An 18,398-nucleotide genomic window follows, 5' to 3' on the forward strand; every position below is an offset into this window, starting at 1 on the left:
GACCCGATGTACTAAACTGCATTAAAATTGGCAATTAAGGTGGATTAATACATTAATTTTATTTCAGACATTAGCAGTGCAATTAATATATGACAGACTAAAAAAGAAAGCCCTTAGTACATCTTGCATTAAAAACAGGGGTTTTTGTTTTTAATGTTAACTTTGGCATTAACATCTCTATTAATGTGATATCTGAACTATATCTCTGGAGTATATATTTAAACTTTTACATTAACAGTGGCATTAACACAGATGCAATAGTTAACACAAATTGCAGTAACTTGCTATAATTGTAAATGAGTGAATGGCATGTTTTTGTGTTTAATTAGGTTATTTAAGTATTTTTCCATTAGTAAGCCATGTTATAGTAAATCTGCATTATTCAATGCTAATGTAAACAAATGTGAACTAATGCACTAAAATGCATTACCTATTGCATGCTTTAGTGCATTTAGAAGGCTATTTCCACAACACCCACATAACTGCAAAGACTTTTCACTTTAAAATTTGCAAACGAAAAAGTATCCATAGAGACACCTACTTTTTCTGCAGGTACCTTTTCCAACTAAAACAATGTAAGTGGTACTGAAAATCCCAAACTATAGGCATTGTTTTCTCTGCTGACCTAACTAAAATGTCTCCACTATAATGTGGGTAAAAGTACATGCTTTGTGGAATGTCATGCATAATTTTACCTGTATAGATTGTAATTTTCAAAAACAAGTCAATTTCCATAGGTCAAACACAGTTTGACCTATGGAAATTGCTCTGAAAATTGCCCTTTTAATGCACATTAACCCTTGCACATGAGTACATTGACAGTCACTAGTGGCCAGACTCAGGGCACATGCCTTTGGGTTCTGGAAGGAGTCTTAATGTAGGATTTATTATTCCGCTATAAATATAGCGGAATGAGAAGCCGCGGCCAGAAAAGGGGTGGGGCAATAGTGTGCAGCCAGTCGCACTGCGGCAATGTGTTTTTGCCCACCACAGTTGCGGCCACACTGCACACCTTTGCCCCATAGTGCCACTGCAAAAGGTGTTGCTATTTCTGGTGCTACTACCTGTGATAATGCGTAAAACATTATCGTCCACAGCGGTGCCAACGTAAAAATATTTTTTACCGTGCCCAAACCCCGCCCTGACCTCGCTCCTTTCCCTCATTTAAATGTTAAAGTCGTGATTCAGTCGTTATCCCGTGTGTTAGGGCGTTATCGTTCCCTAACGTACACTATAACGATCCATCGCAATTTGAAAAATGACCCCCATGGTTTGTTGCCTTGACTAAGGACTCTTTCTGCCTTAGCTAGGTTAGGTGGTGAGAGAAAAGACATTATAAAACAGGGAAAATGCCATGACTGATGCTGGTCTGATAAAGCTGGAAGACTAAGGGAGCACGAAGAAATTGCCAGGTCTCCCACAAAAAAACAAAACAAAACTGAAATTACTTACAAAAAATAAAGGCGGTAATATTCAGTAAGGAAGAGAAAGAGCAAGTTATCCAGCAATATTTAGCCAAATAAGTTGTCTCAAATATTCAGTGGCAATATCCCTGATTAAAGTTATTTGGTTAACAGCAGTAGGATGGTTTTAAACCTAACCAGACATCTTTTGTACATTGCTGGTTAGGTTTAAAGTAATCTGGCATATCAAGAGAAAGCCAACTAATTTATTTGGCTAACTCCAAAGAGGAGAGTTAGCTGGATAAGTTATTTGGCTAACTTATCCCTATCGCAGAATGTCTCCAACATGCCTCTTTCTTATTCCATTCAATTTTAGCTAGACAATGACTTATCCGGCTAACTTTTAGCCAGATAAGTAAGGGTGAATATTTAGAATTCCTCATTTAGCCAGATAACTTATCAGTTTATGGTCAAAATAAATGTGCAAATCAGAACTCTGTTCATTGCTGAAAATACAGCCCTGAGTTATTGATTACCCAAGCTATATAATTCCTACTACAATGCAATGTAAAAGAAAAACTTTTATACTGTTATGTAAGAAAAGAATGTGTAATGAAGATATCTAATTTAAACCATGCTGATAATTATGCCAACGTTTTTTTAAGTACCATTTAACAAAGAAAATATAAAACGTTCACATCCAGCACTAGGAAATATAATCACATTTGGTGTTTTCTAAACGTCAGTAGAAATATCTTGTTGATTTTTTCATTTTTAAACTGATTTGGTACCATGGAATGAAATCTGTCAATAAGGAACACCTATGTGACAGAATTCTTTAAGTTTTATAGACAGGTGAGCTTATCTCATACACAGTATACAATATGTTTATTGAAAAGCACTTACAATGCCTTTATAGCTTCATGCAAATAGTTGCTGGTTTAATAAATGACACAAAGCATGTGCTGTTTAGAAAAGCAGTTTAAACCAAAAATAAATCAATGAAACTTACTTCAAAGTCAAGGTCAGAATAACGTGATTTTCTTCTCTACAAAGCATGAGAAAAGAGAGACATTAAGAAGAGCATTAAAATGTGATCCATTTTTCAAAATATTTTAGAAGTATGGGCATTCTTGCTTGTGATTGATAAATGAAAAATCACAACTAAGAACATGAACAATCTTTCTAATATCTATAAAGAGAAACTTTTATGAGAGCTATGTCTCTTTTGATTTTAAAATATATATGATTGAGAACTTTTTCTTGTTATAAAGAGATGATATGCTCTATATTTCAGCAAACACCATATACCTTGTTTAAAAACCTCTCTGTATATTTTGTTATAAGTAACTGAGACCAGAGCAAAAGAAGAGGGAAGTGAAGAAACAAAAAATAAAAAAATCACACCCAAACTTCTTCTTCTACTAATATCCCCCACAGAAAATGAATTTATACATTAGAAAAGGAAGGATTGGTCGATTTGATTTTTTTCTAGTGCATAAATCACTTCTATGTAATGGTTATATACAAAAAATAATTTTGAATTGGACTCTTGGGAATTTTGTCTATCTCAAATACAATATGAGACCATGTTATTGGAAGCAATGCATTTAAAAACCTGCATCAGATATATCTATATCTATAGTAAAAGATAGAGATTTATATAAATATATATTTGGAATGTGAATTCAGATAATCTGAATGTGAAATTTGTTCCAAATGAGTTGATTTTAAATTCGATTTGGATTAGCTTATTCAGTTTAGCTTATTCAGTTCAGTCCCATTAAAGTCTATGGAGAAAGCAAAGCCAGACAGATTGGAGTTGGTCCAGATAGGGGCAAGGAAGGAGCAGGACCAATCATATGTCAGCACACTTTCAACCAGCCTATCCTACTTGCAGCTGCTTGCATAATCTTCATTATTTTTTAGGTGAAAACTGAGTACCAGTAATCATTTTGTTCTCTGTCATTCCTCTGTTAGACTCAGAAAGAAAGCAGAGATTTTGAAGTTTTTTGCTTCAAGGTTCCAGCGTTAAAGAATGGTTAGAAGAAAATCTTTAGATTTAGAGAAGAAAGCAAGCTGTACTCTTACATTCACTGTCATTGTGTTCTATATATGCTGCTAACAGTAACATGGTACAATGTATTAAATATGTATGTGACTCATTCTTGCACTACTTATGAGGCAATTTTATAGCAGCCTATATAAATCTATGAACAATTTTATACTCAAGTTATACCAGTTTTCAAAGTGAACTTACATGTGTATGCTCACTTTAAACATTATCCCGGCAAACATTTGCACACACAATTATACTTGCTATTTAATGCTTACAGTTTTGCAGAAAATAATTTATACATGAGAAGGTAAATTTTAAAAGGGGAGTGCAGGCGTCTATGTGCATGCGGTTCTCAGCATGCACATGTTATAAATTAGGCTGCCCGCATACACATGTGCACCTCATTTCATATTGGCATGCGCAGAAAGGGAGGGAATTTTGTTTGACATATGCTGCAATGAGATCGGGCCTTCCCCAGTTCCCTCATAGTCTGCTCCAATAAAGGAGTGGACTGGGAGGGAACTCTCCTAACCCCCTACCTATCCTTCCTCCCTTTTCCCCTCTCCTCTCCTCTCCTCCCCAACCTCAAAACCTCCCCAACTACTTTTTTTTTAAATTTGTTGGCTTTTTATTTGCTCTCCGAAGCAGTAGTAGCGTCCGCACACTGGCCAGCCCTCGCCCACGGTCCTTTTCTCTTTAAAAGCCCAGCACTTCCATGCATACCAGGAGATATGCGTGTGGCTGGGCCACTTGGAAAATGTGCTCAGCGCGCATGCAGCCCGGCCACGCTCGTATCTCCTGGGATTTGCATGTGCCGGGCTTTTAAAATCAGTCCCACACTTTCTAAAATCAAAAAGTATGCATATAAGTCCCAACCCTACCCAGACTCCACCACATGGTGTTTCTCACCTCTATGCACTTAAAAGTTTGCACCTACAGTGTGTATTCACATAATTTTGTGCATGTATCAGTCACACAATTTTCTAAAAGGCCATTTCTGTGGGTAAAGCACATCTTTACCTAAGATGTCCCTTTGAAAATCACCCACTCTGTGTACATAGCCAGCACACATCTGATGTTCACTGTGCTCTGTTTCTAGCAAAGTGACTGTGTGTGTGTGAATCCACACTAGATTGTACATGGATTATAACAACAATAAAAGTCCCAACCCTAACTCTATACCTTAGAATATTGATGCCACTCTTCTTCCAGCCATTACCTCTCACTGGATGCCCTGGAGTACTGCACCCACTGTTGATGCCCTTTGTTCCTCTTATGTTTCTTTATTGTGTTCTTTCTACTCTTTGTGCTATTCTGCCCCTCTTTTGGTGCTTTGTGGTGTTCCTGCCACTATTTGTGTCACTTTGCCCCTCTCATTGTATCTTGGACTGTTCTTACACTGTGGGGTGCTCAAGCCACTCTTACAGGACGATGCAGAAACGTGTGTTCAGCCAAATGCACTTTTCTGCCTGCACTTGACCACACATTTTCTGTGCGCAAAACTTACTGTTGATGCGGCAAGAATTTTTGCATGCAGAAAATGTGCATTTCTAAACAGGAGAACTACTTAGCACCCTCACATGGAAATCCCATACAAATGAAGGCTTTAAGCGGTGTGCACCAAAGCAGAGAGACTGCGTTTGGCCAGCGCACCTTTTTTAATACTGGAAACGTAACTCCTGAGTAAGAACTGGAGTTAAGTTTAGAGCACTATAAAAAAAAAAATAGATCATGACCCGTTAGGAATGCCTCCCCTACCCCCTTTCATGAGTTAACATGTGCTTTCAGCCTGTGCCAAAAGCACATTCTAAAGTTTATGCACGTTTTTTAACTTCCTATGAATTTGAATAGCATTAGTTTACTGCATCGGGAATTAAAAAACATTTCAAGCTGAGCATTAAAAGTGTGCTTTGAAATCAAGTGCACAATGTTTTAATACTCAGCTATCTGATTTGTCCTGTTACAGTCTAACTTTCAATTATATCCATGATACAGCATTTACAAATGTAAATGGAGATTAATACTAGTATTTTATAAACTGTACATCAGATGCTTCACAATTTATAAAATATGATGATAGTCCTGCTCCGTAGATACATACTTTCTCTGTTGTTTTAACATACATGTGTATATGTTAGATGCAATCGGTGGCCCTGAGCCTCCTGGCCAGAGCCCACCCCATAATGGACGCGCCGCCCCCGCAGTGGGGCTGGCAGCCCGATGGCGGGGGTGGGGAAGAGGAGGAGTGGGAAGATGAGCGCGCGTCATCGGAGGCGACAGAGGCGCCGGCCGATGACGTAGCCAGCCCTTTAAAGGGCTGTGGACAAGAAAAAAAAACAAACGTTTTTCCAGGACCCAGCTCAGAGGAAAGAAGAAGAGCAGGACCAGAGAGAGCTCCCCTAATTCCCCTGGAGCCGATGCAGAAGTAGGAGAGCAGGACCGGAGAGAGTGCCCCTATTTTTCCCTGGGAGCCAGCGCAGAGGAAGCAGTGCAGGACAAAAAAAAAAAATAAAATCACGACCGTGGGTCCAGGCCTTACAGCGATGCCAACGTGGTGCTGAGAACACCACCCAGCAATCGGACAGCTCCTCCCAGCGAAGGCCTGAGAGAGCTAGCAGTGCGACCGAGTGCACAGGTGCTGACTCAGCACCACATGCAAGGCCCAGACCCGCTCTACCCCGGCAGTTTGGACTGCCAGGATAACAGCAGAGATCTTGGCTGGAGCACACCATGTAGCAGAGCAGGCAGAGTACTCAGGCTTTAAAACGTAAGTATAAAAAACAAAAATAAAATAAAAATAAAAAACTGTCTTAAATCTTAACTTCACCATCCCCCCTCCGTTTTTTCAAGGGCAGCAGGGATTTATTCCACCTTAGCCATCCTGGGCAGCATAGCAGGGGAGGGTACGCCCCCTCAGGGCAATGTTTCCTGGGTCATTGGGGACGATGATTATTATTGAGTTATGCATGGCATCCAACAGGTTTTTTAAAGGGGATACGCGGTGGCCCAGTTGGTTAAAAAAAAAATACAGAAGTACAGGGGGCCCCCCTGATCCCCATAATTCAGATTAAGTGGAGTGCAGCCAAGTAATTAGCGCTGCAGCCAAGTTTCAGGAACGAAGGGCCCTCCCTGGGCACACGAAAGCGTGGGTGGGGGGGGGGGGGGGGCCAGAGCGAGTCGGGGTGGAAGGGAGTGGGCCCTCTATAGCTCGTAAAGGCCTTTTGTGTAGGAGGTCGCCGAGAGCTATGCGGTACTGTAGCTGGCAGCTGGTGGCACATGGAACATGGGGGTGGCAGCCGGGTACAGGATTAGGAGTGGAGGAGTATCCTAGTGGTCAGAGCAGCGGGCTATGAACCAGGAGACTAGGGTTCAAGTCCCACTGTGATTCCTGGTGACCCTGGGCAAGCCACTTTATAGAGAGGAAGGGAGGCAATACACCAGCTTTTGCGGATATATGGGCGGCCCGCCCACTGCCCTTACCTTACCTTACAGTATAAAAAATAAATAAATAAGCAAAAATGCATACATAAAAGCCTAGGGTAATGAGCAGCATGGGCAATAAAGTGCCCAGACAGGCAGAGGGAGAATAGACATCCCCTCGGATAGAGCAGGTGGGATGCAGGGGTGTTCAGGGTAGGCAAGGCAGAGAGATCTACATAGGATGGAGGGCAGACAGGACAAGAGGGGAAAGGGGGCAAGTAGATCAAAGAGAAGTTTAGCGATGTATTAACAGCAATTAATAAACCACTGATTTCTTGCAACAATCATAGGCACATCATGTCATCCCACAGCATTACACGAGCCTCGTGAAAGGAGGGCCACACAGGCAGAAATAAGAGATTGATGTGCTCCACGACGATTGAAAAAATCAATGAGGAGGGAGTGAACACTGAAACCATAATACAGCAGAGAGGGCGAGGAAGAAGGAGAACAAAAGGGGAGAGCAGCAGAGGAAAAAGAGGTGGTAGTAGAGCATCTAATCGAGAGAGCGGAACGGCAAGTGAAGGATATGGAGGAAATGACAGATATGGAAGCAACGGTGAACAGGACAGAGGAAGCAGTTGTGTTGAACATCGGTGAGAGGATGACGACAAACAAGGCACCGCAGCAAAGTACTCGTGGGCACTCGCAGCAGTATGACAGCAGGAGTGAGGAATGCTGGCATACAAACAGAATGGGATACCCAAGTTACCAGCACAGTGAACCACAGGCATATTCAGGTGGAACGCAAGAACATTTTGGATACGGCAACCAAGCATGCCAAAAAACATGAAGGCAGGTGGTCTAAGAAAGCCGTTAGGGAAAAAACAAGGATTAGACGCCATGGTCTTTTTCAAAACTTTATTGAAGTGGAGACGTATATGTTCATAAAGCCCGACTCTGGCTGAGTTTCGCAGTTAACAGAATGGCTGCCTTAGGGGCTCAAATGTAATTTATTTTATTTATTTATTTATTTATTTAAAATTTTTATATACCGACATTCATCCAGGATATCACATCGGTTTACAGTGTAACACAAACAAATGCCAAGCATGGCACTTTACATTGAACAAATAAAACAAGTTAACAAATGAATAAATGAGGGTGTGAACAAGGGGAAAATTGCATTAAATACTCAACTAGGTTTGTAATTATATACATATGTACAAAAGGAAGACACTAAGAGATAAACAATTTAGGAGTGCTAGGAGGAGAGGGGGGAGTGATGAGCAGAGGGAAGGGGTGAGAAAAAGGTAGGAGAAGGGCGAAGTGAGGGGAAGGAGGACCAGAAGAGGGGGGCAGAGGAGAGGTAGGGTGGGCAGTAGAGAGGAGGGAGAAATTAGGTGTATGCCTTGGTGAAGAGCCAGGTCTTGAGCTTCCGCTTGAACGATTTGATGCATTCCTTTTGCCGTAGTTCAACTGGCATAGTGTTCCAAAGGGTCGGCCCGGCTATCGATATTGCATGGGCTCTGGTAGATGTTAGTTTGTAGAGTTTAGGGGAAGGGATGGGCATAGTTGTGAGATGTGCGTGTCTAGTAGGCTTATTAGACTGGTGTAAGCGGAAGGATTCATTAAACCAGTTCATTTCAGGATTGTAAAGAGCCTTGTGGATGAGAGAGAGAGTCTTATATTGTATACGGGAAGCTATTGGGAGCCAATGTAGATCTTTTAGAACAGGTGTAATATGGTCGTGTCTGCGTAAGTTGGTCAAGATTCGGGCTGTTGTGTTTTGTAAAATTTGAATGGGGTGAATGGCGTTGTTGGGAAGGCCAAGGAGAAGGGAGTTGCAGTAGTCGGTTTTGGCGAAGATGGTGGTTTGGAGCACTGTTTGGAAATCGGGGGGGGGGGGGGGGTGTAGTAAGGGTTTTAGTTTTTTTAGAGTATGAAGTTTAAAGAAGCCATCTTTTAGTATGTTGTTGATAAATTTCTTCAGTGTGAAGTGCCCATCGAGAATGATACCCAGATCACGGACTTGTTGAGCAAATTGGAACTGTGAAAGAGGGGGAAGGATCGAGTGGTTAAGGGGTGAGATGAGCATGATTTCAGTTTTAGTAGTGTTGAGAGCTAGGTGGATGGAAGAAAGGAGATTGTTTATGGATTGGAGAGTATCGTTCCAGAAATCCATGGTTTTAGAAATAGAGTCAGTGATGGGTATGAGGAGCTGAACATCGTCAGCATATATGTAGTGTGGGAGATTTAGGCTGGATAGGAAGTGACAGAGGGGTAGGATGTAAATATTGAAGAGGGTTGAAGAGAGGGATGAACCTTGAGGGACACCTTGATTAAGGGGGATAGCCTTGGAAACATGATTGCCTAGCTGAATTTTGTACTCTCTGTTGCTGAGATAAGAATTGAACCAGTTGAGGGCAACACCTGTAATGCCTATTTCAGTCAACTGCTGTAGGAGAATGGGATGGCTGACGGTGTCAAATGCGGAGGAGATGTCAAGGAAGACAAGTATATATGATTGTCCTTTCTCAAATCCTTTAATAATGTGGTCTGTTAGGGAAAGTAGAAGAGTCTCAGTACTATGAGATTTCCGAAAGCCGAATTGTGCGGGGGAAAGGATGTGATTGTCTTCAAGGTATTCTGTGAGTTGCTTGTTAACAGTTTTTTCAAGGAGTTTAGCAATAAATGGAAGATTGGAAATAGGGCGATAGTTGGCTAGATCAATGGGGTCAAGTTTGGGTTTCTTTAGGATGGGTTTGACAATAGCCTGTTTCAAGGGGAGAGGTACCTGTCCCAAGTTAATGGAGAGGTTAATAATATTTGTTAATGGTTTGGCAATAATATTGGGTATTGTGAGGAGATGTTTTGTGGGTATGGTGTCAGATGGGTGAGTGGAAGGTTTGGCATTCTTGATAAAGGTTTCTATTTCTATTGTTGAGGTGCAGTCTAGGGAGGAGAGAACAGTGGTATTGTTGCAGGTCTTTGTATTGATGAAATCGGGTTCGACAATGTTGATGGGACTGGCACAAGGGGTGAACTTTGAAAGTAACTTGTCTACTTTGGTTTGGAAGAAGGTGGCTAGATCTTCACATTTGGATTTGGCTACTACATCAGGGATGTCGGGGGCAGCCGTCTTGGTGAGTGAGTTAACGTAATCATATAGTACTTTAGGGTTATATTGGAATTGGTGTATTTTGTTGGCATAGAAATCTCTTTTTGTCATGTTAAGTTTGTCACTATATAGATGTAGGGAGGTTTTAAATGTGAGGGATCCTTGCGCCAAATCTTTTCAGATTTTCGAAGGTGTTGTTTGAGGTTTTTTAGCTCTTGGGAGTACCAGGGTTTCTTACTCTTGTTACTTTGAGGACAGATAAGTTTAGTTTGCCGGGGGCAGGTAGAATTAGCTATATTATTGGTGATGTTATACCAGGAGGAAAGAGCTGTGTCTACATTGGTGAGTTCTAGATTGTCAAGTTTGTTAGTGATGGCTGATATAAGGTCATCTCTAGTACAGTTTTTCCTGTAATGTATGGTTTTTTTTGTACTATCATGGCAGGTAGGTGTCTTGATGGAGAGATCAGTTTTGATAAGGTGATGATCTGAACAGGGGATAGGTGTGTGGGAGGGGGGTGTCAGTTTGAATGAGGGCATTGGTGAAGAGGAGGTCAAGGGTATGACCCGCCTTGTGAGTACAAGGTCGAAGCAATTGTATTCTTGTTAGTTCAAATGTAATCCGCTGTAGCAATATTTCTTTTCATTATATTCGCAATTCTTAATCTTGTTAACATGATGTGTTTATTGGACCTTCAGCTCAGACATCACATTGAACATGCACTGCGGCTTCTGTTCAGCATTCAAATGCTTGTCCCCGATTGCCAATCGGAATGGGAACGAGCATTTGCATGCTCTACAGTCCTACCAGCGACTGTAGACATTATTATCAGAAATTTGCACATCTGAGTTTGAGACCAGGCTATTCAGACTAGCCTTCTTGCTGGCTTTCTTTGGAGCTTTCAGAGTAAGTGAATTGGTGGCTGTTAACAAAAGAGATGAAGGAAATAGTGGTCTACTGCGGAGGAATGTGGAGTGGACATCAGAGACCTTAAGCATAAAAATACACAAGTCCAAGACTGATCAACAAGGAAGAGGAACTACATTGTTGCTCAATTGAGTAGCGGGTTATGACACTTGCCCAGTCAGCAATACAAGAGAATATTTGGCAATATGACCAGAAGGAGGAAGACACCTGCTGATTCATGGGGACGGCTCCCCATTAACAAGATTCCAATTTGCAGCGGTCTTAAAAGCAGCGGTAAAGAAACTAAATTGGGACACAAAGAAGTTCAGCACGCACTCGTTCTGAATAGGTGCGGCTACCAGTGCGGCGCAAGCTGGATTAAAAATGGACATGATAAAGAGAATAGGATGATAGTGATCTAACGCAGTCAACACCTATGTGCGTTTAGACAAAGTGGCCACAACTAACCAAACTTACTAATTATATTTTGCAGTGCATCAGTGGGATCAGCGGCTAGCATGGATCATTGGTCACTCATTGGTCACGATGGGCAGCTAAAAAAGCGATCGGACGACCCTACAGACAACATATAGGATTGGCAACATGGGGGTGGGTTGTCACGTGGACGGGAAAGCCCGGCATGCGATGGAATCAGTTATTGCCCTTACTACGGTGCCTGAGGGATTCCAGGGTGGCTCCAGACGTAATGATCATACACCTGGGGGGCAATGACCTGAGTTCATTGACAGGCAAGTGCTTGATCAAGAAGGTAAAAAGTGACCTTGATAAAATAGCCGAGTTATACCTGAAGACCACAATAGTGTGGTCAGAAATCATACCACGACTTAAGTGGAAAGACTCAAAATTATGGACTAGAGGTCGAAAGAAAGTAAGCAGACAGATGGAGATATGGACAATAACGAGGGGCATACATCAGATAAGACACCAGTGGGCGGAGGATATGTGTCCCGGATTGTTCAGAACAGATGGAATACATTTACCTGAAATAGGGTATGACATATTTAATAATGCATTACAGGATGCCATAGAGGAGTGTATAGCAGACACAGGGGGAAAAGGCCACAGCTAATTCAGTAAGTGGGGGGACATGAGGCAAGGGTCCTCCCTATCTCGTGCCTTGGCAGTTACCCAGGCTGGTTGGACATATTGTAAGTGGTGCTGGTGGCATCAATGGATGGCGTAGTAGCTGGTGAGCACCGGGGAGGCGCAGAAAGGTGGGGGTGCAGAACGTGCCAATGGTGGGGCCCCCCTCTGAGCGGCCCACCTCAAGAAAGATGCCTGGCTTGGTTACTACTGTGGGCAGTCAGCGACAGCCATCGTCTCAGGTACTCTGGGAAGTTTATGATATGTTAAATAGGGATGTGAATCGTTTTTTGACGATTTAAAATATCATCCGATATATTTTAAATCGTCAAAAATCGTTAGGGCCACGATACAGTACCAATTCCCCCGATTTATCGTTAAAAAATCGTAAATCGGGGGAAGGGGGAGGGCAGGAAAACCGGCACACTAAAACCCCCTAAAACCCACCCCCGACCCTTTAAATTAAATCCCCCACCCTCCCGAACCCCCCCCCCCCCCAAATGCTTTAAATTACCTGGGGATCCAGCGGTGGTCCAGAACGGCGGCGGTCCGGAACGGCCCCCTCAATTGAATCCTGTTGTCTTCAGCCGGCGCCATTTTGAAAAATGGCCGCCGCAAAATGGCGGCGGCCATAGACAAAAACGATTCGATGCAGGAGGTCGTTCCGGACCCCCGCTGGACTTTTGGCAAGTCTTGTGGGGGTCAGGAGGCCCCCCCAAGCTGGCCAAAAGTTTCTGGGAGTCCAGCGGGGTTCAGGAAGCGATTTCTTGCCGCGAATCGTTTTCTGTACGGAAAATGGCGCCGGCAGGAGATCGACTGCAGGAGGTCGTTCAGCGGCGGTCCTGAACCCCCCTTAGATTGTAAGCCCTCTGGGATAGAGGGCTTACAGTAAACCCGTGTGATATCTCAATTGAGATCAAATATAAGTGTATAAAAATAATAAATAAATAAAAGCTGCAGCCTTTTGATACCAATAACAGTTTCAGTGGTTTTCAATTCTGCATGGTAAATTGTGTAAGTGTTGACATGTGGGGATAAAGGGGCCCCAATGACAGGGATGCCAGACACTGAGGATAAGTGGTGGCTGCTAGCATCATAAAAAAATAGAACATGTATGTATAATAACCCTAATTTATATGCAGAGGCAGATATTTTATAAAGTATGCATGTATACCATTTTGAAAAAACGTATCTGCATGCATACTTTAAATCATCAGTTTGCTGATACCTCCTCCAGTTCAATCAGTACATCTCCAGTTCATCTAGACCCAATAGTACTTTACCCTGAATGCCTACCAGTTCACCAAGACTTCACACCCAAAAACTGCAGACAACAGAAAATTCCAAATTCACTTGCATGTGCCAGCATGTGCAAAAGTATATGAATAGGTTCCCTTAATTACAAAATTGCAGCTACCATGCATATTTCTGATTCCTGCCTTGAAACACTGTTAGCCCGTCCCTTGTGAAATGAAAAATATGTGCATATTCTTAATGTTTATAAAATAGCTACAAACACACACACATATATGCTATTTTTATACTCAAATTTCTTTTGAAAATATACTCAGTATCTAGAAGTGCTTTTTCTTCTGCTACTGAAGCATGCCAACAATTTTCATACAATTTGGATGGAAAATCCTAAAGTTAGAAACAAAACTATGATGCATTGCTTCCCCCATTGACTTTAATGGAAACACATGAATGAGGTTTTGATCCAATTCAATGAACCAAATATAACAGGAAACCAATCCGAAAATCTGCACTGAATTGAATTTTTTTTTCCATGCACACATCTAACACGCATACCATCAGAAAGGGGAAAGTCTAATAAGTTAATATGTGAAAAAATAAAATTTCAAATAATTTAATAACAAAAATGTTAGTGGTACTCAAAATTTATAATTTAAACTGCAAGCCAACTCATGGGGTTTCATTAACATTCAGAATTATTCATGCGCTATATTACACCCAGAATATTGTGAAATAATATTTTGCTAAAATGAATATATATAAACGTAATTCTTTTATTTGTTTGACAGTTTACTTACATTCATATCATCACAAGAGGGTGCTATGGAAGTTGACTACAGACATTGCATTTCCACACATCTGTATTGTTAGAGCTTTCATTTATGGCAATATACTACTGTTTAGTTGGCTAAATGCCACTTTTGCAACTCTGCTTGAATCATTTATTTGTTTTAATTCTGTGACTTAGCAGGCCATCACATATGTCAAGCAAACAATTCATCAAAATTTGGCATATATACTGCATAAAAATATTTCATTGTTTCAAGTTATTATCCAATTTAGATTGTTTTAAAGAAGCAATATTATGAAACCAGACCCAGATTTTCTATACTTTTTAACTTTTTTCCATCTGCAACTTCCTGTCTTCAATCAACTTTGCAAATTGCTCTAACACACTTTTACAGCATTTGATATTTATATTTAGAAGAGAGCATATATTTAGAGCCCATTTTTCTCAGTAGGTGGCAGTGCAAGATGAGGCTGCAATGAAAGAGCTAATGGCATAAAAAAAGCCCTAGATATTACCATACCACTGTGGTCTATAATTAAACCAAGTTCTAAAAATTTTGGCTGTGGACAGATGAACTACATTTTTTAAAAAGATCAGTATGACATTTAGAAAGATGTTGGCTAGCCAGTGGAGATCCTTCCTTATAAAATGAGTTGGAATTTGATGTAAGACATTACTCCGTCAAGACCTTGAAAGCTAAACAAATCTTACAACAGCAGATAGATTACATTAGCTAATAATAATTCTTGTGAACTGTGTTTTATAGTGAAACAATTTAGGGATGTGAATCGTGTCCTCGATCGTCTTAACGATCGATTTCGGCTGGGAGGGGGAGGGAATCGTATTGTTGCCGTTTGGGGGGGTAAAATATCGTGAAAAATCGTGAAAAATCGTGAAAAATCTAAAAATCTAAAAATCGCAAAACCGGCACATTAAAACCCCCTAAAACCCACCCCCGACCCTTTAAATTAAATCCCCCACCCTCCCGAACCCCCCCCAAATGAGTTAAATAACCTGCGGGTCCAGCGGCGGTCCGGAACGGCAGCGGTCCGGAACGGGCTCCTGCTCCTGAATCTTGTTGTCTTCAGCCGGCGCCATTTTCCAAAATGGCGCCGAAAAATGGCAGCGGCCATAGACGAACACGATTGGACGGCAGGAGGTCCTTCCGGACCCCCGCTGGACTTTTGGCAAGTCTCGTGGGGGTCAGGAGGCCCCCCACAAGCTGGCCAAAAGTTCCTGGAGGTCCAGCGGGGGTCAGGGAGCGATTTCCCGCCGCGAATCGTTTTCGTACGGAAAATGGCGCCGGCAGGAGATCGACAGCAGGAGGTCGTTCAGCGAGGGTTCCGGCGCCTCGCTGAACAACCTCCTGCAGTCGATCTCCTGCCGGCGCCATTTTCCGTACGAAAACGATTCGCGGCGGGAAATCGCTCCCTGACCCCCGCTGGACCTCCAGGAACTTTTGGCCAGCTTGTGGGGGGCCTCCTGATCCCCACGAGACTTGCCAAAAGTCCAGCGGGGGTCCGGAAGGACCTCCTGCCATCCAATCGTGTTCGTCTATGGCCGCCGCCATTTTTCGGCGCCATTTTGGAAAATGGCGCCGGCTGAAGACAACAAGATTCAGGAGCAGGAGCCCGTTCCGGACCGCTGCCGTTCCGGACCGCCGCTGGACCCGCAGGTTATTTAACTCATTTGGGGGGGGGTTCGGGAGGGTGGGGGATTTAATTTAAAGGGTCGGGGGTGGGTTTTAGGGGGTTTTAGTGTGCCGGCTCACGATTCTAACGATTTATAACGATAAATCGTTAGAATCTCTATTGTATTGTGTTCCATAACGGTTTAAGACGATATTAAAATTATCGGACGATAATTTTAATCGTCCTAAAATGATTCACATCCCTAAAACAATTGCCTAGCTGAGAAATTGCACCTTTTGAAAAGCATAGTATGTCTGACTGTGAACTCTTTCCTTCTTACTTCCATTAAAGGTGGCCTAACTGCAAGTCATCCAGATTCCTTTGGATGGTGAAGGGCCTTTTGTTATTAAGATTACAATGTTTATTTCAGTAGTAGCCTCAGATATTCATTCTTTGTCTGAATTTAAGAATATTTTGTCAGGAATGAGGCCTATCATGTACATTTCAGACCATTGTTCTTCCATAAAACGTAAGACTCCTTAGTCCTACTAGTTCTCACAGTTACAATCCTTATATTCCCTAGCTCATTAAGGGCCTCATTTTCTAAAGTATCGCAGGCCTGCGATACTTTAGAAGATGAGGGGGGGGGGGCGAAATGGGGGGAGGGCCTGTGCTAGCCGGCAGCGATCACACCCAATAGCGCCACCATAGGTGTACAATTCTGGAGACCACACCTTCAAAAGCATAGAAACCAGTTGGAGTTGGTTCAGAATATGGCTAATAAAATCTTCAGTAGTTTTCATTCTAAAGCATATGGGAGTAGACTTAAAGATCTAAACATGTGTACCCTAAAGGAAAGGTGAGAAGGGAGTTATGAAAAAACATTTTAATATCCTATAGTCTTCATGCACAGGAGGCGAGCCTCTAACAATGAAAAGGAGGTTCTAGAATCTGCTTCACTTTTTTGAAGGAGTTAATAAACATGTGGATAAAGGTGAACCAGTAGATATAGTATACTTGGATTTTCAGAAGGCGTTTGACAAAGTTCCTCATGAGAGGCTTCTAGGAAAAGTAAAAAGTCATGGGATAGGTGGCAATGTCCTTTCGTGGATTGCAAACTGGCTAAAAGACAGGAAACAGAGAGTAGGATTAAATGGGCAATTTTCTCAGTGGAAGGGAGTGGACAGTGGAGTGCCTCAGGGATCTGTATTGGGACCCTTACTTTTCAATATATTTATAAATGATCTGGAAAGAAAGACGGCGAGTGAGATAATCAAATTTGCAGATGACACAAAATTGTTCAGAGTAGTTAAATCACAAGCAGATTGTGATAAATTGCAGGAAGACCTTGTGAGACTGGAAAATTGGGCATCCAAATGGCAGATGAAATGTAATGTGGATAAGTGCAAGGTGATGCATATAGGGAAAAATAACCCATGCTATAATTACACAATGTTGGGTTCCATATTAGGTGCTACAACCCAAGAAAGAGATCTAGGTGTCATAGTGGATAACACATTGAAATCGTCGGTACAGTGTGCTGCGGCAGTCAAAAAAGCAAACAGAATGTTGGGAATTATTAGAAAGGGAATGGTGAATAAAACGGAAAATGTCATAATGCCTCTGTATCGCTCCATGGTGAGATCGCACCTTGAATACTGTGTACAATTCTGGTCACTGCATCTCAAAAAAGATATAATTGCGATGGAGAAGGTACAGAGAAGCGCTACCAAAATGATAAGGGGAATGGAACAACTTCCCTATGAGGAAAGACTAAAGAGGTTAGGACTTTTCAGCTTGGAGAAGAGACGACTGAGGGGGGATATGATAGAGGTGTTTAAAATCATGAGAGGTCTAGAACGGGTAGATGTGAATCGGTTATTTACTCTTTCGGATAGTAGAAAGACTAGGGGGCACTCCATGAAGTTAGCATGGGGCACATTTAAAAATAATCGGAGAAAGTTCTTTTTTACTCAACGCACAATTAAACTCTGGAATTTGTTGCCAGAGGATGTGGTTAGTGCAGTTAGTATAGCTGTGTTTAAAAAAGGATTGGATAAGTTCTTGGAGGAGAAGTCCATTACCTGCTATTAAGTTCACTTAGAGAATAGCCACTGCCATTAGCAATGGTAACATGGAATAGACTTAGTTTTTGGGTACTTGCCAGGTTCTTATGGCCTGGATTGGCCACTGTTGGAAACAGGATGCTGGGCTTGATGGACCCTTGGTCTGACCCAGTATTGCATTTTCTTATGTTCTTATGTTCTAGAATGAGGGGTCATGGGATGAGGGTGAAAGTGGGTAGACTCAGGAGTAATCTTAGGAAATATATCTTTACAGAGAAGGTAGTGGATACAAGGAACAGCTTCCCAGTTGAGGTGGTGGAGACAAAACAGTATCTGAATTCATGAAAGCATGGGATAGACACAGGGGATTTCTGTGGGAATGATGGGAATTATAAAGATGAATTAATTGGTTGGATGGCAGACAAGATAGGCCATATAATCTTTTTCTGCTGTCATGTTGTTATGAGATGAAACTTGCCATAGAGGCAAAAAACTAATAATTACATTTTTTCAGTTCATTAGAGGCCAAAAGCTTGTGAGGAAATCAACTGGAGTAATAGCAAGAGTGGGGAAGCCTCACATGCCAAAGTTCAAATGTAAACAAAGAAATGTGAGGAAATAATTTAAATCCAAAAGTAATATTT

General features: G+C 41.9%; 1 protein-coding gene across 1 annotated transcript in view; it reads right to left on the reverse strand.

Annotated features, from left to right (window-relative positions):
• Positions 1–2,369: 2,369 nt before the first annotated feature.
• The window catches only part of ADGRB3 (adhesion G protein-coupled receptor B3), a 1,794,610-nt gene continuing 1,778,581 nt past the window's right edge, over positions 2,370–18,398 (reverse strand). The window contains exon 28 of the mRNA XM_029595665.1: positions 2,370–2,451. Coding sequence (XP_029451525.1) covers positions 2,386–2,451 — 66 coding nt within the window. The 3' untranslated portion in view covers positions 2,370–2,385. The remainder of the gene's footprint in view (positions 2,452–18,398) is intronic.

Source organism: Rhinatrema bivittatum, chromosome 3 (genome assembly GCF_901001135.1).
Source record: "Rhinatrema bivittatum chromosome 3, aRhiBiv1.1, whole genome shotgun sequence".
Lineage (NCBI taxonomy): Eukaryota > Metazoa > Chordata > Amphibia > Gymnophiona > Rhinatrematidae > Rhinatrema > Rhinatrema bivittatum.